The following is a 22669-nucleotide window of genomic DNA, read 5'->3' on the forward strand; positions in this document are numbered from 1 at the left end:
TTTATTTTATTTTATTCCATTCCATTCCATTCCATTCCATTCCATTCCATTCCAATTTTATTTTCATCCTTTCCTTTCCTTTCCTTTCCTTTCCTTTCCTTTCCTTTCCTTTCCTTTCCTTTCCTTTCCTTTTCCTTTCCTTTCCTTTCCTTTCCTTTCCTTTCCTTTCCTTTCCTTTCCTTTCCTTTCCTTTCCTTTCCTTTCCTTTCCTTTCCTTTCCTTTCCTTTCCTTTCCTTTCTTTCCTTTCCTTTCCTTTCCTTTCCTTTCCTTTCCTTTCCTTCCTTCCCTTCCCTTTCCTTCCCTCCCCTTTCCCTTTCCTTCCCTTCCCTTCCCTTCCCTTCCCTTCCCTTTCCCTTTCCCTTTCCCTTTCCCTTTCCCTTTTTCCCTTTCCTTTCCCTTTCCCTTTCTTTCCCTTTCCCTTCCCTTATTTTTTCCATTTTCTGTTTTCCTTTTTCCTTTTCTCTCTCCTTTTTTTTCTGGATTTTTTTTTCTTTTCTAGGCCCACATCGTTGGGCCTCTCGGGGTCTGTCTGCTCCCCCGCTGTGGCTGCCCCAAGCCAGAAGAAAACAAATACCCGTATCCATGTGTGTGAGATATTCAGTATATTCGCAATTTCCAGCCGACAGCCCCGTGGCAGCGAGCAGCAGCGCCCACCACCACCACCACCACCACCACCAGCCCGTCTGTGCCAGTACCCAGGGCTGCCGTGAATTTAATGCCAAAAAGCAGCAAAACGCAGCAAAAAGCGGCCGGCCGGTTGCTTCCGCGCGCGCGTACGAGCACACGTGTGTGCACACAAAACATCACCGCACGCCCGTGGTAAATCGGGAGGGAATCCCGGAGGGAATCCCGGGGGGAATCCAGATGGAAAAGGAAATCCGTGAGCGAGAAGCTCCATTTTGGGCAGAAAAAAGTCATTTTTCCCTCGCGGCGACGTCAGAGGGCGCAGGTCGGCGGCTGCCGCTCGCTGCTCGCCCCAGCCCTCAGCCAGAAGTTGGCTTTTCCTGGATGATTTCCCCAATTTCCCCTTTCTTCCAGCTCTCCTGGGCCCCGTGCTGGAGGCCGTGGGCCCCGTGTCCGGGATGAGCTGCTCCGGGGACGGGGTGAGGCTGACCCCAGGCCCTCCTCGCCCTTCATGAAGACAGGAGGGACGTTGGCCTCCTCCCACGGGCACGTCTCCCCCTTGCCATGACCAAGGATTATTGAGGGTGGCCTCGCACCCACCTCGGCCAGCCCCCTGCGTCCTCCCGGCCGCCCGGCTTTGCGTCCACCCCCTGTAGACCTCAATTTTCTGCTTGGGTTTGGCCAGGAGCTCCTTGTCCATCCATGCAGGCATTTCTGCCCGACTTCCTCGTCGTTGGGACGAGCTCCTGAGCTCGGAGGTGATCCCTGAAGCCTTGAGCCTTCAATATCACCCAGCTCCCCTGGGCCTCTCATCCTCCAGGGCCTCATCCCACCGGACTCTCTGAGGAAGAACCTCGAGGAGGCCGAAGTCTCCCCGAAGCCCAGGGCTGCGAGCTCGCCGCGCGCCCTCCTCGCTGCTCCATCCTGAGCTCCACCACGCCATGGACACTGCGGCCAAGGCTGCCCTGGAGCTTCCCGTTCCACTCCTTGAAGGTGTAAATGAGGTCCGGGAGAGCTCCTCGCTGCCTCCTCCATCCCTTGCAGAGGGAAGCCATCACTGGTGATGGAACCTCCTGGGTTGCTTGTGCCTTGCTGTGGTCCCACCATCAGCTATTGGGGTGCCTGAAGACCCCCATGAGGACCAGGGCTTGTCCTTAGAGGGCTTCCTTCACTTGACCTCCCTGGTGAGGCAGCCCAGACCCCACCACAACCCCCAAGAGGCTCTGTGGGCCCCAAAGCCGTGTCACCAGCACCACTTCCAGACATCCCGCACCATCCTGGGCACGGGCACCAAACCTCTCTGGACAACAGGTCACCCACCATGACCACCCACCGTGACCACCCACCGTGACCACCAGTTGCCTCCTCCCAGTGGCCCTGCACGCTCTGGAGTCCCGTCCCCTCTGCAGCTGCGAGGACGGGGATCCCATCGCACATCTACGCCTTCCTCCTGGTGCCAGAAGTCGCCGGCCTCTGTCCTTCACCTCCTCCAGAGGCTGCGCTCGCCCCAACGCGAGGGGTGGGCACCACCTCCCTCTGCTGGGGCTGGGGAGGCGCAGTCAGGAGGTGCCAGGAGCTCCCCGGTGGTCCTGGACCTTGTCCCCAGGGGGGTCCCAGAAGCTCCCAAATCGCTGGGACATCGGGTGCCACCAGCCCATCGCATCCTGGGGGCTGCTGCGGGGGGAAACCCAGCGGGAGGACCCAGCAATGGGGCTCCCCAACACCAGCTCTTCTTCATGGCCTCATGGATGTCCCCAGAAATGGGGCATGGAGCTGCGGTACCCCAAGGGAAGGCCAGGAATTCTGGGGGTGCCCTTGGCCTTCCCATTCCCATGGCACTGGGGTCCCGTGGGGAGCAGGAGGGGGCTGGGGGGGGGGACCATGGCTCATGGCAAGGGGGCTCAGTGCCCCCAGGGACATCCCCAGGCTGGGCACCGTGAGCACAGGGGTGGGGGGCACAGCTGGATGGGGGCAGGGGCACAGCTGGATGGGGAAACACCTGGATGGGTGCAGGGATGCAGCCGAACGTGCACAGCTGAGGATGGGGGGGGCACATCTGGAGGGGGGGCGTGCGCAGTTGGGGGCACATCTGGAGGGGGTGTGTCAGGGCAGGGCACACCTGGGGCACACCTGGATGGGCAGAGCCAGGCAAGCCACATCTGGATGGGGTGGGGGGCACATCTGGATGGGGGCCATCTGGATGGGATGGATGTACATATGGATGGGGGCGCATCTGAACGGGACGGACGCACATCTGGATGGGGAACATCTAGACGGGGTGGTGGCACGTCTGGATGGGGCACAACTGTACGGGGCCGGGTCACATCTGGATGGGGGCATATATGTACGGGGACACATCTGGATGGGCAGGTGCACATCTGGATAGGGCACATCTGGATGATTGTGGGGCACATCTGGACTGGACGGATGCACATCTGGATGGGGAACATCTGGATGGGGTGGGGGCACGTCTAGGAGGGGGCACATCTGGAGGTGCCTGGGCGCATCTGGATGGTCCCGGGGCACATCTGGATGGGGGCAGCGTCTCATCCGGGCGAGGTCACGGGCGCGGTCCCCCCCCGTTACCCCCCCTCGGTGCGGCCGTTCCGGGCCGTTCCGTGCCTCGGCTCCGCCCGGTGCAGCAGCACCAGCACCACCACCACCAGCAGCACCAGCACCACCAGCAGCAGCAGCAGCAGCAGCGCCGCGGGGCCGGGGCCGGGTCCAGGAGCGGGGCCGGGGCCAAGCGGGCGGGGCCGGGGGCCGGGGCGGGTCCCGCTGCCTCCGAGCGGCGCCGGGCGGGCGGCAGCCGGGACGCCGCGGTGAGGGGCGCGGGGCTCGGCCCCCCGCTGCCCGGGGAAGGGGGGGACGGGGGGAAAGGGGGTGGGGAAGGGGAAAAGGGGGATAAAAGGGAAAAAGGGGAAAAAGGGGGAAAAAGGGAAAAAAGGGAGAGAAAAGGGGGGCGGGGATCCCCGTGCTTCCCGGGGAGCGGGGAGGGGCTGAGGGGGGGCTGCATCTGTAGGGCCTGCCCTAGAGCTGCCCCACAGCCTGCCCCATAACCACCCCATTCTATACCTGCCCTACAGCATGCCCTATAGCTGCCCTGGACTCCTGTCCTATTATTGCCCCACACCCGGCCCTATAGCTGCCCTGGACCCCTGCCCTATAGCTGCCCCACAGCCGGCCCTAGAGCTGCCCTGGACCCCTGCCCTATAGCTGCCCCACAGCCGGCCCTATAGCTGCCCTGGACCCCCTGCCCTATAGCTGCCCCACAGCCGGCCCTATAGCTGCCCTGGACCCCTGCCCTATAGCTGCCCCACACCCGGCCCTATAGCTGCCCTGGACCCCTGCCCTATAGCTGCCCCACACCCGGCCCTATAGCTGCCCCACACTCGGCCCTATAGCTGCCCCACAGCCCGCCCCTGCCCCATAACCACCTTGGAGCCCTGCCCAATAGCTGCTTCACACCCTGCCCTAGAGCTGCCCCGGTCCCCTGTCCCATAGCTGCCCCACAGCCTGCCCCATAACCACCCAGCCCCCTCCCTGCCCAGCTCCCCCATCCTGCCCCACTGCCGCTCCCAGTCCCACCCAGCCCCTCCCTGCCCGCACCCAGGAGCCCACCCGGGGACACCGATGGGGGTGGCTGCCCCCACGTCCCCCCCCTCGCTGCGATGCCGGGGGCTGGTTTTGGGGGTTTTGGGGTTTGGGGGCTCGGGGACAGGGTGGGGGATGAGGACGTCACCGTCTCCTCCTGGCTCCGGCCAGGCAGGGGAGCAGGATGGCGCTGGTCCCTGGCACTGTGCTCTGGGCGCTGGCCCCACTCCTGGCCCTGGCTGGCACTGACCCCGACCGGGGCTGGGACACCCGTGGGGCCCCCACTGGCTCTGCGGTGACAGTGGCCACGGCTTCAGCCACACCACGTGAGTGTCCCCCCAAAACGATGCCCCCAACACCCCTTAATTACCCCTTGGGGGTCTAACGGGGTTCCCTCCTGCTTGCTGCCACCTGCCCTGTCCCCGTCCCCAACCAAGCCCTGGGGACGTCCTCAGGGGGTCCCCCTCACCCTAAAGTCCTTTGTCACCGCGGTGCCTTGCAGAGGTCCCCAAAAATGTGGCGCCGGACACGATGGTGCTGGTCTGCGTCCTCACCGCCGCCTTCGTGGCCGTGGCCATCATGGTCGTGTTCTGCTTCCACTGCGGGAGGCGCTGCTGGGGGCGAGCAGGTGGGGACGGGGGGACCCCGTGGGGATGGGGCCTGGGGACGGGATGGGGTGGGGTGGGGATGGAGTGGGGATGGGGATGGGATTGGGGATGGGGTGGGGATGGGATTGGGGGGGGATGGGATGGGGAGAGGGAGGGAATGGGATTGGGATGGGATGTGGATGGTATGGGATTGGGATGGGGATGGGGTTGGGGATGGGGTTGGATTGGGATGGGATTGCAGAGAGGGAGGGGATGGGGATGGGATAGGGACAGGGTTGGGATGGATGGGATGGGATTGGGGCTGGGATGGATATGGGTATGGGATTGGGATGGGGGTGGGATTGGGGAGAGGGATGGGATTGGGGAGAGGGATGGGATGGGATGGGGACGGCAGTAGGATTGTGCATGGGGTTGGGGACAGGGACAGCCATGGGTGTGACAAAGGGAAGAAGCCAGGGACGAGCACAAGCACAGGGCCGGGAATTAGACCAGGATCAGCTCCGTGCGGGGACTCCGTGCCCCGCTCCCTGCCCTGAGGGATGCAGCCGAGCCGAGGTGGGGGGGTCGGGGGTCGCGGGGGGGGGGTCTCAGAGCCCCTGCTGACCGCGGGGCCCAGCCCGGGCGGCCGGGGCTGCAGACGGAGGAGCAGCAGAAGCAGCAGGAGCAGCAGGAGCAGCAGCAGCAGCGCTGCCTCCGGAGGACCCGAAGACCCCCAGCGCCTGAGGACGCCCCGAGCCCCCCCGCGCGTGTCCGGGGCCGTGCGGGAATAAAGCGCCCGCCCGCGCCTGCCCGCGCCTGTCTGCGCCCGCCCGCCCCCGCCCGCCCCCGCCCGGCCCCGCCCACGGACACGCCCCCCAAAGCCCCGCCCACAGACACGCCCCCGCCCCGCCCACGGACACGCCCCCCCAAGCCCCGCCCACGGACACGCCCCCGCCCCCGCCCACGGGTCACGTGTGGCGCGCCAGCCTTGCTGTCTGGCTACGCCCCTCGATCGCTCAGCCCCGCCCCCTGAGATTAGGCCCCGCCCCTGGGGGATTTGAGGCACGTGGACCCCCGGGTGGTGGGAATGGGGGGAGGGGAACCTGTCCCCATCCCATCCCCCACCCCCACCCCATCCCACCCCCACCCCATCCCCACCCCATCCCCATCCCACCCCATCCCCATCCCCCATCCCCATCCCATCCCATCCCCATCCCATCCCATCCCATCCCCATCCCCCATCCCATCCCATCCCCATCCCATCCCATCCCATCCCCATCCCCATCCCATCCCACCCCATCCCACCCCCATCCCATCCCCATCCCATCCCCATCCCACCCCGTCCCATCCCATCCCATCCCCATCCCCACCCCATCCCATCCCATCCCATCCCATCCCATCCCATCCCATCCCATCCCCGCTGCCGGCTGACCCCCCCATCCATGCCCCCACCCCAGAACCCCCAGCTGCCATCCCGGTGAGGAGGAGGATGTGGGATGAAGGAGGTGTCCCAGCTGTCACCAGGGGACGGGGGCATCCCCTTAGGGGCCGCACGGGGCCGTTTGTTGGGGTGGGCGGTGGGGCAAGGGGGAAATGGAGGGAGGTGGCCCCAGCAGGTGCCTGGGGGGGTGCTGGGCTGGGGGGGAGCGGCTGGAGGCAGCCTGCAGTGGTCTCGGTGTGGAGGGGTGGGCAACCAGCCTGGAGAGATGGGGCCACCAGGTTGGAGAGATGGGCCACCAGCCTGGAGGGGTGGGCCACCAGCTTGGAGAGATGGATCACCACCCTGGAGATGTGGGCCATCAGCCCATAGGGATGGGCTGCCTGCCTAGAGATGTGGGCCACCAGCCTGGAGATGTGGGCCATCAGCCTGGAGGGGTGGGCCACCAGCTTGGAGAGATGGGCCACCACATTGGGGAGATGGATCACCAGCCTGGAAGAATGGACCACCAGACTGGAGATGTGGCCACCAGCCTGTAGGGATGGACCACCAGCTTGGAAAGACGGGCCCCACCAGACTGGAGATGTGGGCCACCAGCCCATTGAGATGGGCCCCCAGCCCATCGTGGCCTTCAGTTCCGTGCCTGCTGGGGCGGGACAGGGTCAGTGATGGGTGGGGGGGAGAGGCAGGAGCTGGGGGGGTCATGTGGGTCTGCTGGGGGGGCACGGAGTGGGTGGGCGCTGTACGGGTGCGCGGGGGGCACGGAGCCGTGGGCAGGGGCATAGCTCTGCGGGTGGGCGCAGCTCCCACGTGGGGATGGATCCGTCCGGTGGGGGGCTGCAGGGGGCTGAGGGGCAGGTGTAAATCTGGTGGGTGCAGGCATCGACCTGGTGGGTGCATGAGTTGGTCTATGGGTGCATGCATTGACCCAACGGGTGCACACCTTGACCCAATGGGTGCACGTGTTGACCTGATGGGTGCACGTGTTGGTCTATGGGTGCACGCGTAGGTCTATGGGTGCATCCATTGACCCAATGGGTGGGTGTGTTGGTCCATGGGTGCACCCGTTGACCTGATGGGTGCACGTATTGACCCTATCGGTGCACGCGTTGACCTGGTGGGTGCACACGTTGGTCTATGGGTGCACACATTGACCCGATGGGTGCACATATTGGTCTATGGGTGCACACGTAGATCTATGGGTGCATGCGTTGACCCAGTGGGTGGGTGTGTTGGTTATGGGTGCACTCATTGACCCGATGGGTGCACATGTAGATCTTATGGGTGCACAAGTAGATATGATGGGTGCATGCGTTGACCTGATGGGTGCATGCATTGGTCTATGGGTGCACACGTAGGCCTATGGGTACGCACCTTGACCCGATGGGTGCAGGTGTTGGTCCATGAGTCCATGAGTAGACCTTATGTGTAGATCTGATGGGTGCACGCATTGACCTGATGGGTGCACACGTTGGTCTGCGGGTGCACACGTAGGTCTATGGGTGCATGCGTTGACCCAATGGGTAGGTGCGTTGGTCTGTGGGTGCACACGTTGACAAGATGAGTGCACATGTAGACCTTATGGATGCACAAGTAGATCTGATGGGTGCACGCGTTGACCTGATGGGTGCATGCGTTGGTCTATGGGTGCACACGTAGATCTACAGGTGCACGTGTTGACCCTATGGGTGCACACATTGACCTGATGGGTGGGTCCAAGGGGTGGAGGCATGGACCTGATGGGTGGGCACAGGTCCCTGTGCAGACGCGTGGGGCTGCTGGGTGGGCGCAGAGGGTCCCCCCCCAGGGGTGTGTAAGGGGTGGGTGCGTGGGGCTGGTGGGTGGGTGGGTGGCAGATCTGGTGGGTGGGCACACGGTGAGCGGTGGGCAGGCACATCTGGGGGGTGGACACACAGACGTGGTGGTGGACGGACACACGGCTTGGGGGACGGACACACGGACGTGGTGGTGGACGGACACGCGGCCTGGGGGACGGACACACGGACGTGGTGGTTGGGTGCACGGCTGGTGGGCGGGCAGGGATCTGGCCACGGACCCGATGTTGGCCACGGAGACCTGGTGGAGGGTCCCCAGCCAACGGGAGGGCGGGGAGGGGCCGGTGGGTGGGACGGGCACGGGGTGGGGCTCCTGGGCGCGGGGCTCCGGCACCGGCACCGGCACCGACACCGGGAGCGGCGGCGGGACCCGCACCCGGACCCGCACCCAGACCCGTACCCGGACTGGGACCCGGACCCGGACCCGGACTGGGACCCGGACCCGACCGGACCCGACCCGGACCCCTTAAGCCCGGCTCAGCCGTGCCGTTGCCCGGTGCCCCCGGTGCCCCCGGTGCCCCCCGGTGCCCCCCGGTGCCCCGGAGCCCACCCATGGCCGGCCGAGCCCCCGCCGCCGCCGCCGCCGTGAGCCCTGCGCTGCGCTCCGCGCTCTTCGTGCTCAACCTCCTCGGCTGGGTGAGCGCCGATCCGAACCACCCCCCCCTTTCCCTTTATCCCCCCCCCCCGCCACTTTTTGGGGTCCCCGCGGCTCTTTTGGGGTCGTCCCCCCCGCCCCGTACCGGGCACCGGGACCGAAGGGGTCGCGGCCGTGTCCCCAGGCGGTGCCGCCCGCTTGTCCCGAGGGGTTTGGGGGGGTTTGGGAGGGGCTGGAGAGTTGGGGATTTTTTTTTCAACGGGGATTTTGGGGGGGATTTTGGGCTGAGGGCTTGAAACTGCGTTTTGGGGAAGTTTTTGTGCAAGCGGGCATCCCCGCGGTGTCCCGTGGGTGACATCCCTGCGGCGTCCCACGGGTGTCACCCCGCGGCACCCCACGGGTGTCACCCCCGTGGGATCCCACAGGTGACATCCCCACGGTGTCCCACGTGTGTCACCCCTGTGGTGTCCCATGGGTAACACCCCCACATCGTCCCATGGGTGACATCCCTGCAGTGTCCCACAGGTGGCACCCCACGACACCCCACGGGTGACATCCCCCCCAGCATCCCATGGGTGTCACCCCATGGGTGACATCCCCACAGTGTCCCACTGGTGTCATCCCCCAGGACCCCTTGGGTGTCATCCCTGTGGCACCCCATGGGTGTTACCCCACAGATGACACCCCCGCAGCACCCCAAGGGTGTCACCCCGTGGGACCCCACGGGTGCCACCCCACGGGTGACATCCCCATGGTGCCACCGCAGGTGGTCTCGCTGGGGCTGGTGGCCGTGGGGCTCTACGCGCGGCTGCTGAAGCAGGCGGAGGCGGCGGCGGCGTGCCTGGCCCTGGACCCCGCGCTGCTGCTGCTGCTGCTCGGCGTCCTCGTCTTCCTCGTCACCTTCTGCGGCTGCGTCGGCGCCCTGCGGGAGAACATCTGCCTGCTGCAGGCGGTGCGTGGCGCCGCGGGGCCGGGGCGCGTCCCTGGGGTGTCCCCAGCCTGGTGTCCCCAGCCCGGGTGTCCCTGGGGTGGGAGGACGCTTTGGGGTGCACCCGGTCCCCATGGGGAGGACGCGGTCCCCATGGGGAGGATAATGTCCTTGTGGGGAAGAGGCTATCACCATGGGGAGGACAACGTCCCTACGGGGAGGACAACGTCCCCCATGGGGAGGACAACGTCCCCATGGGGAAGAGGCCATCCCCGTGAGGAGGACACTGTCCCCATGTGGAGGAGGATGATGTCCCCATGGGGAAGTTGCTGTCCTCTACGGGGAAGAGGCTGTGCCCACATGGAGGACACTGTCCCTGTAAGGAAGAGGCCATCCCCATGAGGAGCACACTGTCCCCATGTGGAGGACACTGTCCCCGTGGGGAAGTGGCTGTCCCCATGGGGAGGACACCGTCCTATGGAAGAGGCCATCCCCGTGAGGGGGGACACCATCCCCATGTGGACGACACTGCACCCATGGGGAGGACGCTGCCACCTTGTAGAGGTGGCCGTCCCCATGGGGAAGAGGCCGTCCCCATCTGGAGGATGCTGTCCCCGTGGGGAAGTTGCCGTCCCTATGGGGAAGAGGCCGTCCCCATGTGGAGGTCGGTGTCCCGATGGGGAGACACGGTCCCCACGTGGAGGATGACGTCCCCATGGGGAAGCTGCTGTCCTCTATGGGTTCTTCCCATGGGGAAGCGGCTGTTGCCATGTGGAGGACAACGTCCCTGTAAGGAAGAGGCCATCCCCATGAGGGGGACTCTGTCCCCATGGGGAGGATGCTGTCCTCGTGGGGAAGAGGCCGTCCCAATGTGGAGGTTGGTGTCCCAATGAGAAGGACACTGTCCCCCATGTGGAGGTGGCCATCCCCTTGGGCAAGAGGCTGTCCCCATGTGGAGGATGCTGTCTCTGTGGGGGGAGGCCGCTGTCCCCGTGGGGAAGGATGCTGTCCCCATGGAGGGAAGTGCCTGATCCCATGTGGAGGTCACTGTCCCCACGTGGAGGTGGCGATCCCCGTGGGGAGGTGGCCATCCCATGGGAGGACACCATCCCAGAAGGACTCGTCACCTCCCGGCCACCCCTGGCCGTGGCCGTCCCCGCGGTGCCACCCTCGCCCTCCTCTCACCCGCAGTTCTCCGTCTGCCTGACCGTCATCTTCCTCCTGCAGCTGGCAGCCGGCGCGCTGGGCTTCGTCTTCTCTGACGGGGTACGGCCTTGGGGGGGGGGGGACGGACAGGAGGACATGGACCCCCGCCACGCTGTCCCCTCGGGCGGCAGCCTCGTGACGTGTCCCCTCGCAGGCGCGCGGGAGGGTGAGCGAGGTGATCAACGCGGCCATCGTGCACTACCGGGACGACCCCGACCTGCAGAACCTCATCGACTTCGGGCAGAAGGAGGTGCGGGGGGACACCGGGGGGACGCCACCCGCCCCCAAGGGGGCTCGGCTGCCACCTGAAATCCACGGGGATCCCCCCCCGGGGCTTTCCCAAGAGGGTCTGGCGGTGGGGGCGAAGGCCAGCCTGGGGCAGGGAGAGGTTTGGGGGGGCTGGTGCGGGGGGAGCCCACCTGGGCACCGTTTCTTGCAGCCTGTGTTTATGTAGGACCTACTGAAACTGCGGGAGAAGGGTTGGGAGGGGATCACCACCAGTCCATAGGGACAACAGGGACGGGGTGAGCAGGACGTGGCTGGGCTCGGGGCTGCCCGCGCTCCGTCCCCGAGCAGGGGACACCAGGGGACGGGGCCGTGGTGGCAGCGACGTCCCCGCGATGTCCCCGCGATGTCCCCCGCGATGTCCCCACGATGTCCCCGCGATGTCCCCGCGATGTCCCCACGACGTCCCCGCGATGTCCCCGCGATGTCCCCGCAGTTCCGCTGCTGCGGCGGCGTCTCCTACAGGGACTGGTCCCGCAACGTCTACTTCAACTGCTCCGCCGCCAACCCCAGCCGCGAGCGCTGCTCCGTGCCCTTCTCCTGCTGCCTGCACGGCCCCGGCGAGGTGAGGACGTCCCCAGGGGGGTGAGGACGTCCCCAAGGGGGTGAGGACGTCCCCATGGGCGTCCCCCACCACCCTTGAGGACCCCCACGGGGCTGTTTATAGGACTGAACCCACCCGGGGCGTGGGGGCATCGCTCAAGTCCTGGCGTTGACGCAACCCACGGGGTCCCTTCGTGATGGGGACGCCGTACCTCCCCCGCCGTGTGCCCCAATGTCCCTACCCCCTCCCCATGTGTCCCCCCCCCCCCCCCCCAGGGCGTCATCAACACGCTGTGCGGGCAGGGCGCGCAGGCCAGGAGCTACGCGGAGGCCGGCGCCTCCATCCACCCGTCGGGCTGCATCGCCGAGCTGGCCGGCTGGCTGCGCCGCAACCTGGTGCTGCTGGGGGGCATCGCCCTGGCGCTGGCCCTCCCCCAGGTGGGGACACTTTTTTTTTTTTGGGGGGGTGGTGTCACCTCGGTGGCAGCCCCGAGGAGCTGGTGGTGGGATGGGGCCACCCGGATGGCCCCGGGGGCCAGCCCCCCCAGGAGATGGGGTGGGTTTTTGGGGGGCAGTGGGACGCGGTGGTGGCGGCGCGGCGGTGACACGGTGGCGGTGACGCCGGTGGTCCTCTCGCCCCGCAGCTGGTGGGCATCGTGCTGGCCCGGGTGCTCCTCAGGCAGCTGAAGGACCAGGTGCAGCGGCACCGCCGCGCCGAGCCCTGGCGCTGAGCCCCCCGGCGAGGCCGCCGCTGCCACCGGTGTGTCCCCTGGGGATGGGGACGGTGGCGGCGGTGACGTTTGGTGGCTCCTCGGTCACCTGCGGGAAGAGCCAGTGGTGCTGGGAGAGAGGACGGAGACACGTGGGGGGAACGCTTGGGGATACTGGGGGACGTTTGGGGACATCGGGGGACACTTGGGGACACCGGGGGAAAACGGGGAGCACCTGGGGACATCAGAGACATTTGGGGACACCGGGGGATGCTTGGGGACACCAGGGATGTTTGGGGACATTGGGGGACACCTGGGGACACCGGGAGATGCCTGGGGACATCGGGGATGTTTGGGGACACCAGGGGATGCTTGGGGACATCAGGGGACACCTGGGATGCTTGGGGACATCGGGGGACACTAGGGGACATTGGGGGACACCTGGAATCACCTGGGGACATCGGGGATGTTTAGGGACACCGGGGGGATACTGGGGGATGTTTGGGGACACCAGGAGATACCTGGGGAAATTGGGGGACGCTTGGGGACATCGGGGGACCCCTGGAGACATTGGGGGACGCTTGGGGACACCGGGGGACACCTGGGACGTTTGGGGACACCGGGGGATGCTTGGGGGCCCTTGGGGACACCTGGGGACATCGGGGGATGTTTGGGGGGCACCTGGGGACACTTGTGGACATTGGGGGACACCTGGGGAAAACGGGGGGACACCTGGGGACATCAGGGGATGCTTGGGGGACATTTAGGGACACTTGGGGACTTGGTGCCACCGGCAGCAGCGGTCCCGCCGTGGTGCCACACGCTGTTTTGGGGCCGGACCCCCCCCCCGCTGTCCATCCGTCCGTCTGTCCCGGGGGGGGTGACCCCGCGTCCGTGCGTCCGTCCGTGACGTCTCCGTCGCTTCCGTGCGGAACCAGGAGCGCCGGGGGGGCTTCGCGTCCCTCCCCCGACCCCCCAAAAATGTGATTTTTCTCTCCCCCCCCCCCCATGTAACTCCTCATCCAGAAGAGGAATTTCTCCCCCAAAAAGCGATCTCATCCCCCAAAAGTGATGCCCCCCCCCAAGTGACTTCTCCCCACCCCAAAACCCGACTTTTCTCCCAAATACTTCCCCAAAAGCAGGTTTTCTCCCCCCCAAGTGGCTTCTCTCCAAAAGTGACTCCCCCCCCACCAAAAAAAGTGGCTTAATTTTCCCTAAACCTCACTTATTTTGCACCAAGTGGCTTTTGTCCAAAACGTGACTCGTCTTCCCCCAAAATAACTTCCCCTCCCCCCCAGCGACTTTTTCTCCCAAAAGATCCTCCCCTAAGACGTGACTTCCCCCCCCCCAAAAAAAAAGGGACTTTCGTCCCCCAGAAGTGTGGCTTTTCCCCAAAAAAAAGCAATTTTTCTCCCAAAAGATGACTTTTTTTCCTCCAAAAAGCAGTTTCTCCCCCCCCAATAACACCCCCATAAAGCAACCTTTTTCTCCCCTTTTTCCTCCCCAAAGTGACTTTTGTTCCCCCCAAACCACCCCCCCCACGTAACTCTTTGCCCATAACCACCAATTTTCACCCCAAAAACGCTGCTCCCCCCCAAGTGTCCCCCCCAAACTCTTCTCCTCCACCAAGCGACTTCCTGCCCCAAAAGGAACCTTTTTTGCCCCAAAGCAGCCCCCTCGGGGCCGCCGCTGGGCCCAGTGCCCCCCCCCCAAAAAAAACTAACTCTTAGCCCCCCAAAGTAACCTTCCCCCCCAAAAAAAACACAAAAAAAACAACTTTTTCTCCCAAAATAACTTTAATAACTTTTGCCCCCCCTCAATTTGTCCTCCCCACAAAAAACTTCCGCCCCCCCAAAGCAGCTTTTCTCCCCCCCAAAACCAGCTTTTTTCTCCAAAGTAACTTCCCCCCCCGCAAACAACTTTTCTTCCCCAAAAAAACAACTTTTCTCCTCAAAAAAAGCAACTTCCCCCCCAAAAAGCAACTTTTCTCCTCAAAAAATTAAGTTTACCCCCCCCCAAAAACAACTTTTCTCTTCAAAAATGTAACTTCACCCCCCCCCCCAAATAACTTTTCTCTCAAGAAAAACAACTTTTCTCCCTCAAAAAAGTAACTCCCCCCCCCCAAAAAGGAACTTCTGCTCCTAAAACCCAACTTTTCTCCTCAAAAAAGTAGCTTCAGCCCCCCAAAAACAACTTTTCTCTCCCGGAAAAATAACTTTTCTCCTCAAAAAAGCAACTCCCTTCCCAAAACCCAGCTTTTCTCCTCAAAAAAAGTAACTTCACCCCCCCAAGCCAACTTTTCTCTCAAAAAAACAACTTTTCTCCCCAAAAATGCAACTTCACCCCCCCAAAAACAACTTTTCTCTCCCAGAAAAATAACTTTTCTCCTCAAAAAAAGCAACTCCCCTCCCAAAAGCAACTTCCCCCCCCAAAAAAAACCTTTTCGTCTCAAAAAAGTAACTTCACCCCCTCAAAACCAACTTCACCCCCCCCAAACCAACTTTTCTCCCCCAAAAAAACAACTTTTCTCCTCACAAAAGTAACTTCACCCCCCAAAAAACAACTTTGCTCTCTGAGAAAACAACTTTTCTCCTCAGAAAAGTAACTTCACGCCCCGAAAACAAACTTTTTTCCTCAAAAAAGTTCCTTCACCAAAAAAGTTCCTTCACCCCCAACCCCCCCTTTCTCTCCCCAAAACCCCCCTTTCTCCCCCAAAAGCACCCTCGCCCCTCCCCAACAACTTTTCGCTCCGAAAAAAAGCGACTTCCCGTCTCGAAAAAAAAACTTGTCTTCCCGAAAACAACTTTCCGAACTTTTCTTCCTGAAAACAAACTTGCCACACCAAGCTTTTCTCTGAAAAAAAAAAAAACACAAAAACTTTTCCTTCCACGCCACCTCCCCTCCCCAAAGCAGTGACTTCACCCCAAACCCCCCTTTTTTCCCCCAAACCCCCTTTCCTCCCCCAACCCCCCGCCCTCTCCCGAACCCAACTTTTCCCCCCAAACCGAACTTTTCCTCCCCAATCCCAACTTTCCTCCCCAAAACCCAACTTTTTCCCCAAAACCCCGTTTCCTCCCCCAACCCCCGTCCTCCTCCAAACCCAACTTTTCCCCCCCCCAAACCCAACTTTTCCCCCCAAACCCCCTTTCCTCCCCCAAATCCCCCATCCTCTTCCAAACCCAACTTTCCCCCGAAATCCAGCTTTCCCCCCAAACCCAACTTTCCCCCCAAAACACCTCTTTTCTCCCCAAACCCAGCTTTTTCCCGAAAAACCCCTTCCGTCCCCCAAAACCCCCTTTCCTCCCCAAACCCAACTTTCCCCCCAAACCCCCTTTCCTCCCCCAAATCCCCCATCCTCCTCCAAACCCAACTTTCCCCCAAAACCCCTCTTTTCTCCCCAAACCCAGCTTTTTCCCGAAAACCCCCCTTTCCTCCCCAAACCCCCTTCCCCCCCCAAAACCCCCTTCCCCCCAAACCCCCCTTCCCTCCCCTTCCCTTCCCCCCAAACCCCCCTCCTCTCCCCAGCCCCACCTTCCCCAACTCCCAACTTTCCTCCCCAAATCCCCACCTCCGTCCCTCCCCTCCCCTTCCCCCTCCCCCTTTCCCCCCCCGCCGCTCCCCTCGCTCCGTGCTCTCGGGCGGGCGCCGCGCGGGGCCGGGCCGGGCCGGGCCGGGCCGGGCCGGGATGGCGGCGGCGGAGCCCGGGAGGCCCGGGAGGGGCGGCAGGGCCGCGGCCGGGCCCGGGCCGTGTCGGCGGGGCGGCGGGGGCGGCGCGGGGGTGGCTGTGGGCGCTGGCGCTGGGCTTGGCGCTGGGGGCCCCCGCCGCCCCCCTCCCTCGGCCGCCGCCGCCCCCCCCGCCGCCGCCGCCCCCGGTGAACGCCTCGGGCCCCCCGAGCGGTGCCGGCGCCCCGCGGCCTGCGAGCGGCTCCGGTTCGGAGCGTGCCTGGGCTCGGCGCTGCCCTACGCCGCCACCTCCACGCTGCTGGCCGCCGACTCCGCCTCGCAGGAGGAGGCTCACGGCAAGCTGCTGCTGTGGTCCGGTACGGGGGGGGGCAATTAACGGGGGGTGGCTCTTGGGGGGGGCAACTAGCTCTTGGGGGGGGGGGGCAACTAGCTCTTGGGGGGGGCAACTAACTTTTGAGGTGGGGGCAACCAGCTCTTGGGGGGCAACTAGCTCTTGGGGGGGCAACTAACTCTTGGGGGGGCAACTAGCTCTTGGGGGGTGTAACTAACTCTTGGGGTGGGGGCAACTAGCTCTTGGGGGGGGCAAATAACTTTTGGGGTGGGGGCAACTAGCTCTTGGGGGGGCAACTAACTCTTGGGGGGTGTAAATAACTTTTGGGGTGGGGGCAACTAGCTCTTGGGGGGGGTAACTAGCTCTTGGGGGGGGTAACTAGCTCTTGGGGGGTAACTAGCTCTTGGGGGGGGTAACTAGCTCTTGGGGGGGTAACTAACTCTTGGGGGGGTAACTAACTCTTGGGGGGGTAACTAACTCTTGGGGGGGTAACTAACTCCTGGGGGGGGGTAACTAACTCCTGGGGGGGTAACTAACTCCTGGGGGGGGGGGTAACTAACTCCTGGGGGGGGTAACTAACTCCTGGGGGGGGTAACTAACTCCTGGGGGGGGTAACTAACTCCTGGGGGGGTAACTAACTCCTGGGGGGTAACTAACTCCTGGGGGGGTAACTAACTCTTGGGGGGGTAGCTATAGGGGGGGGGATAACTCTGGGGGGTAAACTATGGGGAGGGGGCGCCATGGAAGTTACGGGGGGAGTACTGTAGGGAGGGGGGCGTTATGGGGGGCACTATAGAGAGGAGTATTATGGGGGGCTCTGTAGGGAGGGGGGCGTTATGGGGGCGGCTCTATAGGGAGGAGTATTATGGGGGGGTCTCTGTGGGGAGGGGGGTCTCTATACTTGTGGGGGGCACCATGGAGGGGAGCATTATGGGGGGGGCACTATAGAGGGGGACATTATAGGGGAGCACTAAAGAGGGGGGCTCTGCGTGGGGGCACTATAGGCAGGGGCGCTGTGGGTGTAGGTTATTGGAGGGGGTAGGGCACAGGGGGAACGGGATATCGGGGGACGCGTACGGTGGGGGGGGAGCGGTATGGGGGGGGGAACGGTATGGATGCGGTGTGGGGGGAGCAGAACGGAGGTGGGGCGGTGGGGGGGGGGTGCAGTACGGGGAGGGCAGTATAGCGGGGCTGGGGTGGGGCGCAGTATAGGGAGAGCTGGGGGGGTGCAATATAGAGGGGAGCAGGGTGGGCACGGCATGGAGGTGAACAGTATGGCTGGGCGCAGCGTGAAGGGGAGCGGCGTGGGGGGCAGTATAAGAGGGGGCGACGTGAAGGGGATCAATATCGGCAGGGTCCGGGAAGGGGCATGGCGCCCGGGGGTGCCGAGCAGCCGGGGGCTCAGCACCGCCGGCGTCCCCATCCCGTCCCATCCCACCCCGCGTCCCCGCACCGGGGGGGTGACGGCGCTGTCCCCGCAGGCCTGCGCAACGCCCCGCGCTGCTGGGACGTCATCCAGCCCCTGCTGTGCGCCGTCTACATGCCCAAGTGCGAGGACGGGCAGGTGGAGCTGCCCAGCCAGACCCTCTGCCAGGCCACCCGCGCGCCCTGCACCATCGTGGAGCGCGAGCGCGGCTGGCCCGACTTCCTCAAGTGCACGCCCGACCGCTTCCCCGAGGGCTGCCCGGTACGGTGGGGGCGCGGGGGGCACCGCGGCGACGCCTCCGGGTCCCCTGGGACCTGGAATGGGGGATGATGCGGGGTGGCCGTGCCCCCCCCCGCTCCTCCTCTTCCTCATGGCGCCCACCACCTCTGGCAGAACGAGGTGCAGAACATCAAGTTCAACAGCTCGGGGCAGTGCGAGGCGCCGCTGGTGCGGACGGACAACCCCAAGAGCTGGTACGAGGACGTGGAGGGCTGCGGGATCCAGTGCCAGAACCCGCTCTTCACCGAGAAGGAGCACCGCGAGATGCACGTCTACATCGCCGCCTTCAGCTCCGTCACCATCTTCTGCACCTTCTTCACCCTGGTGAGCCGTGCCGCCGCTGCAGGGCTGGGGCGGGGGACGCGTGGAGGTGTCCCCAAAAAGGGGGCCGGCCACCCAGGTGTCCCTTTTTCCCCCCGCCCAGGCCACGTTCGTCGCCGACTGGAGGAACTCCAACCGCTACCCCGCCGTCATCCTCTTCTACGTCAACGCCTGCTTCTTCGTGGGCAGCATCGGCTGGCTGGCGCAGTTCATGGACGGCGCCCGCGACGAGATCGTGTGCCGCGCCGACGGCACCATGCGCCTGGGGGAGCCCACGTAGGTGTCGCCTTCGTCCCCGTCCCGCCGCGTGTTCCTGCCCCGCGTCCCCTCCCGGCTGACGTCCCTGCCTCGCCTCCCCCGTAGCTCCAACGAGACGCTGTCCTGCGTCATCATCTTCGTCATCGTCTACTACTCGCTGATGTCGGGCGTCATCTGGTTCGTCATGCTGACCTACGCCTGGCACACCTCCTTCAAGGCGCTGGGCACCACCTACCAGCCGCTGCTGGGCAAGACCTCCTACTTCCACCTCATCACCTGGTCCATCCCCTTCGTCCTCACCGTGGCCATCCTGGCCGTGGCGCAGGTAACGGGGCCGCCAGCCCGTGGACCGGCTCGAGGGGGTGGTGGTGGCCGCATCCTGCTGACCCCCTCCCGGTCCCCGTCTCTACCAGGTGGACGGTGACTCCGTCAGCGGCATCTGCTTCGTGGGGTACAAGAACTACCGGTACCGCGCCGGCTTCGTCCTGGCGCCCATCGGGCTCGTCCTCATCGTGGGGGGCTATTTTCTCATCCGGGGTAGGTGCGGGACGGGGCTGGGGGCACCAGGAGTGTCCCCCCCCCAGCCTCACCGCCGCGTCCCTCCGCCGCAGGGGTCATGACGCTCTTCTCCATCAAGAGCAACCACCCCGGGCTGCTGAGCGAGAAGGCGGCCAGCAAGATCAACGAGACCATGCTGCGGCTGGGTAAGGGCGGCACCGTTTCTGGGGGAAATTCACGTGGGAACGGGGACGTTTGGTTCCCTGAACCCAGACGGACCTGTCCTGCCCGCCCAGAGGTGGTTGTATCTCAGCACCAAGGGACAAAGCTGCGTTGGTGGTGGCACGGTCCCGGCGCGGAATCTTTGTCCCAGAACTGTTGGGGTCCGGCTCAGCCGGGGACATCCCACTTCTCTTCCAGGCATCTTCGGCTTCTTGGCCTTCGGCTTCGTCTTCATCACGTTCGGCTGCCACTTCTACGACTTCTTCAACCAGGCCGAGTGGGAGCGCAGCTTTCGGGAATACGTCCTGTGCGTGGGATGGGGACGGGGTGCTCGTGGTGCTCTTTAGCTCCTTTTGGGGTGCTCAGCGTCGTTGTTGTCCCCATCCTCACGGTCCCACGTCTGCCCGTGCAGGTGCGAGGCCAACGTGACCATCGCCACGCAGACCAACAAGCCCATCCCGGAGTGCGAGATCAAGAACCGGCCGAGCCTGCTGGTGGAGAAGATCAACCTCTTCGCCATGTTCGGCACCGGCGTCTCCATGAGCACCTGGGTCTGGACCAAGGCCACCCTGCTCATCTGGAAGCGCACCTGGTGCAGGTGGGACCCTGGGGATGTCACCCCGCGCCCCGTCCGGTGTCCCGAGGTGTCAGAGGTTGTCCCCAGGCTTTCGTCCACCGGGTCAATGAGTTGTGGGTAGTAGTGGGAGGGGAGCGGGGGGTGTAGGGCACGTCCGTCCCGCGCTGTCCCCAGCCCTTGGTGCTCCCCATCCAGATGGGGAGGGTCCCTGAGCCCCCACGTGCCATGCCTGGGGTTGTGCGTGCCCTGTTCCACGTGGCCGTGCCTGGACGGGGCCACCGCGTGTCCCTGCTGTGACCGCCGTGTCCCCAGGCTGACGGGGCAGAGCGACGACCAGCCCAAGAGGATCAAGAAGAGCAAGATGATCGCCAAAGCCTTCTCCAAGCGCAAGGAGCTGCTGCGCGACCCGGGCCAGGAGCTGTCCTTCAGCATGCACACCGTCTCGCACGACGGCCCCGTGGGTACGTGCGGTGGCGGGGCAGGATGGGGCCACCTCCGCGGGGGTCCCCATTGTCCCCCCTCTTGACGTGGCTCCCCCCTTTCCTCGTCCCCGCAGCCGGTTTAGCGTTTGACATCAACGAGCCTTCGGCCGACGTGTCCTCGGCGTGGGCCCAGCACGTCACCAAGATGGTGGCCAGGAGAGGGGCCATCCTGCCCCAGGACGTCTCCGTGACACCCGTGGCGACGCCTGGCAAGTCCTTGGGGGCATCGTTTGGGGGATGAGGGGGGCGGCGGGGCTGGCGAGGGGCTGGGGGGGTGCGGGGCAGGATGCGGCTGCTCTCAGCGGCCCCGTGTCCGTCCCGCAGTGCCGCCGGAGGAGAGGGCCAACCTCTGGGTGGTGGAGGCCGACGTCTCCCCGGAGCTGCAGAAGCGCAGCCGCAAGAAGAAGCGGAGGAAGAAGAAGAAGGACGAGGTGTGCCCGGGCCCCGAGCGTTGCGCTGGGGGCTCCGCGGACCCCCCAGCCTCCAGCAGCGCCGTGCCTCGCCTGCCCCGGCTGCCCCTCCAGCCCTGCCTGGTGGCCGTGCCCCGCCGCTGTGGGGGGGACGCCTTCGTCCCCGCCGTCCTCCCGGGGCTCGCAGGCGGCCGGCCCGAAGGCAGCGTCGCCGGGGGGCCGTGGGACGGGCGCAGCCGCAGAGCCATCGTCCCCCACCTCATCAGCAACCCCTTCTGCCCCGAGAGCGGGTCCCCGGAGGACGAGAGCCCCGGCCCCAGCGGCGGGGGCTGGCGGCACAACGGGGGTCCCCGCTGGCCCCCCGAGGCCCTGCCCAACGGCGGGGGGACGAGGACTTGGGGCCGACGCACCGGCTTGGCCCCCATCCACTCTCGGACCAACCTGGTGGACGCGGAGCTGCTGGACGCCGACTCGGACTTCTGAGCCCGGCAGGACGCTGCGAGGGGCTCGTGGGGACGATGGTGTCCGCATCAGGACAGCCTCGAGGGGATGCCGCAGCCCGCCCCGTCGCACCGGGGCCGGTCCCGAGCGTGGCCACGGGTGGCTTTTCCTCGGGGACGGTGGTGTCTGTCCCCGTGCCACCCGGCTGGACTCGACGCACGTCCCAGCCCAACGGGACGGCGGCAGAAAGGGGTTCGGCATCGCCGGGAGAGGAGAAACGGGGTGCCGCTGGTGGGGCGACACCCTCCCCCCGCAGGTCCTGCGGGGATTTGGGGACGCTGCCTGCGCACCCACTGGGGGCAGGAGTGGGCGGCCCCCCGGGGCAGCGGTCCTAGGTAGGTTAGGGTAGATTTTGGGGAGCTTCCTCCCGCGTCCCGGGGTGCCGGGACCCCGCTGACGCCCCCCGCTCGCCCTCTGCCCCCACCGCCCCCCGGCTAGATGGTACGTAGAGCTTATACACACTCGTGTGGTGCCAATAGGGATTTTTTTTTACTACGACTATTTTTTTTTACTCTGTATAACACACCGGGACGTGGCGGCCGCTCGGGCGCTGCGGCCGCGTCCCCGCGGTGCTCACGTTTTTTCGGGGTACGCCCGTGGTTCTGCAGGGGTCCCAAAGTGCCTTCCAGCTCCCGGGGTCGCCTCTCTCTGGGTGCAGCAACCTCCGAGCCAAGCTTTTTTTTTTTTTAGTATTTTTTTTTAAAAAAAAAGAACAAGACCTGATTACAGCGATCCCGACGTAGGAGGACGCCCCGTCCTCGCTGGTGCTTTGTATCCGCCCGTTAGCCCTGTAAATGTCTTGAGTGTTTATTAAATCCTGGTAGGCTCCTGGCTTTCTCGCTATCCTGGTGACCTCCACGGGTTAATTTTTGCTGTGTAAAGCAAAACCCTCCTGTATCAGTATTAAATTTGCCAAGTTTCCATTGCCTGGGCTTTTTTTTTGGGGGGGGTATCGAGTGCGGGGAAGCGCCGTGGGGTTTTTCCTTTCCCCTAAAGGGCTCCAGGATGGCGCCAGCTGTGCCGTGAAGCTTCCACGGGGAGTGCCCCTGTGTTAATGGGGTGAAAATGGTAGAAATGGGGAAGGCTGTGAAACTCTCTGGGTTCTGTGGGTGCTCCTTAGCCGCAAGGGGAGCTGCTCTGAAGCCCCCATCCCCGCCCTTTCGTCCCCGACGGCTGTGAACGGCCACGGGTGCTCCAGGAGCTGTTTTGGGGACGCTGAGCAGGTCCCCCAGCAGCAAAGTGGGGGGTTTGGGGGGCCCCTTGCCAGCAGATGGCACTATGGGTTTAAATATCCCCAAACCCACGGGTTGGGTGGTCCCTTTGGGGTGCTGCTT

General features: G+C 64.6%; 3 protein-coding genes and 1 long non-coding RNA gene across 5 annotated transcripts in view; 3 read left to right on the forward strand and 1 right to left on the reverse strand.

The window, feature by feature from the left end:
• The window catches only part of CALU (calumenin), a 130417-nt gene that overhangs the window by 50763 nt on the left and 56985 nt on the right, over positions 1-22669 (reverse strand). The window lies entirely within an intron of this gene.
• Positions 3302-5615, forward strand: LOC136790602 (uncharacterized). Of its 2 annotated transcripts, none has more exons than XR_010830900.1 (4): positions 3302-3447; positions 4391-4545; positions 4722-4847; positions 5444-5615. It is a non-coding gene; the product is annotated as an uncharacterized lncRNA (long non-coding RNA). The 2 variants fall into 2 exon arrangements; XR_010830895.1 differs by having other exon boundaries at positions 3303-3447; positions 5465-5615.
• Positions 8087-14047, forward strand: TSPAN33 (tetraspanin 33). The gene is made up of 7 exons (XM_066995553.1): positions 8087-8715; positions 9441-9626; positions 10794-10868; positions 10963-11058; positions 11530-11658; positions 11913-12074; positions 12281-14047. The coding sequence occupies exons 1-7, from the start codon at positions 8632-8634 to the stop codon at positions 12365-12367; spliced, it is 819 nt and encodes a 272-aa protein (XP_066851654.1). The 5' UTR covers positions 8087-8631; the 3' UTR covers positions 12368-14047.
• SMO (smoothened, frizzled class receptor) lies at positions 16017-22256 on the forward strand. The gene is made up of 12 exons (XM_066995645.1): positions 16017-16386; positions 17843-18048; positions 18181-18390; positions 18491-18663; positions 18751-18970; positions 19059-19182; positions 19257-19349; positions 19564-19672; positions 19778-19963; positions 20255-20403; positions 20499-20633; positions 20749-22256. Exons 1-12 carry the CDS (start codon positions 16032-16034, stop codon positions 21315-21317), a joined length of 2529 nt encoding a protein of 842 aa, XP_066851746.1. The 5' UTR covers positions 16017-16031; the 3' UTR covers positions 21318-22256.

The sequence above is a fragment of the Anser cygnoides genome, chromosome 1 (assembly GCF_040182565.1).
Source record: "Anser cygnoides isolate HZ-2024a breed goose chromosome 1, Taihu_goose_T2T_genome, whole genome shotgun sequence".
Classification (NCBI taxonomy): Eukaryota; Metazoa; Chordata; class Aves; order Anseriformes; family Anatidae; genus Anser; species Anser cygnoides.

Coding starts and splice junctions, on each gene's coding strand:
- TSPAN33 (XM_066995553.1), top strand. CDS start 8,632: ATGGCCGGCCGAGCCCCCGCCGCCGCCGCCGCCGTGAGCCCTGCGCTG. Junction 8,716..9,440: donor TGCTCAACCTCCTCGGCTGG/GTGAGCGCCGAT, acceptor GTGCCACCGCAG/GTGGTCTCGCTGGGGCTGGT. Junction 10,869..10,962: donor GCTTCGTCTTCTCTGACGGG/GTACGGCCTTGG, acceptor GTCCCCTCGCAG/GCGCGCGGGAGGGTGAGCGA.
- SMO (XM_066995645.1), top strand. CDS start 16,032: ATGGCGGCGGCGGAGCCCGGGAGGCCCGGGAGGGGCGGCAGGGCCGCG. Junction 18,049..18,180: donor GCTTCCCCGAGGGCTGCCCG/GTACGGTGGGGG, acceptor CACCTCTGGCAG/AACGAGGTGCAGAACATCAA. Junction 20,634..20,748: donor GACACCCGTGGCGACGCCTG/GCAAGTCCTTGG, acceptor TCCGTCCCGCAG/TGCCGCCGGAGGAGAGGGCC.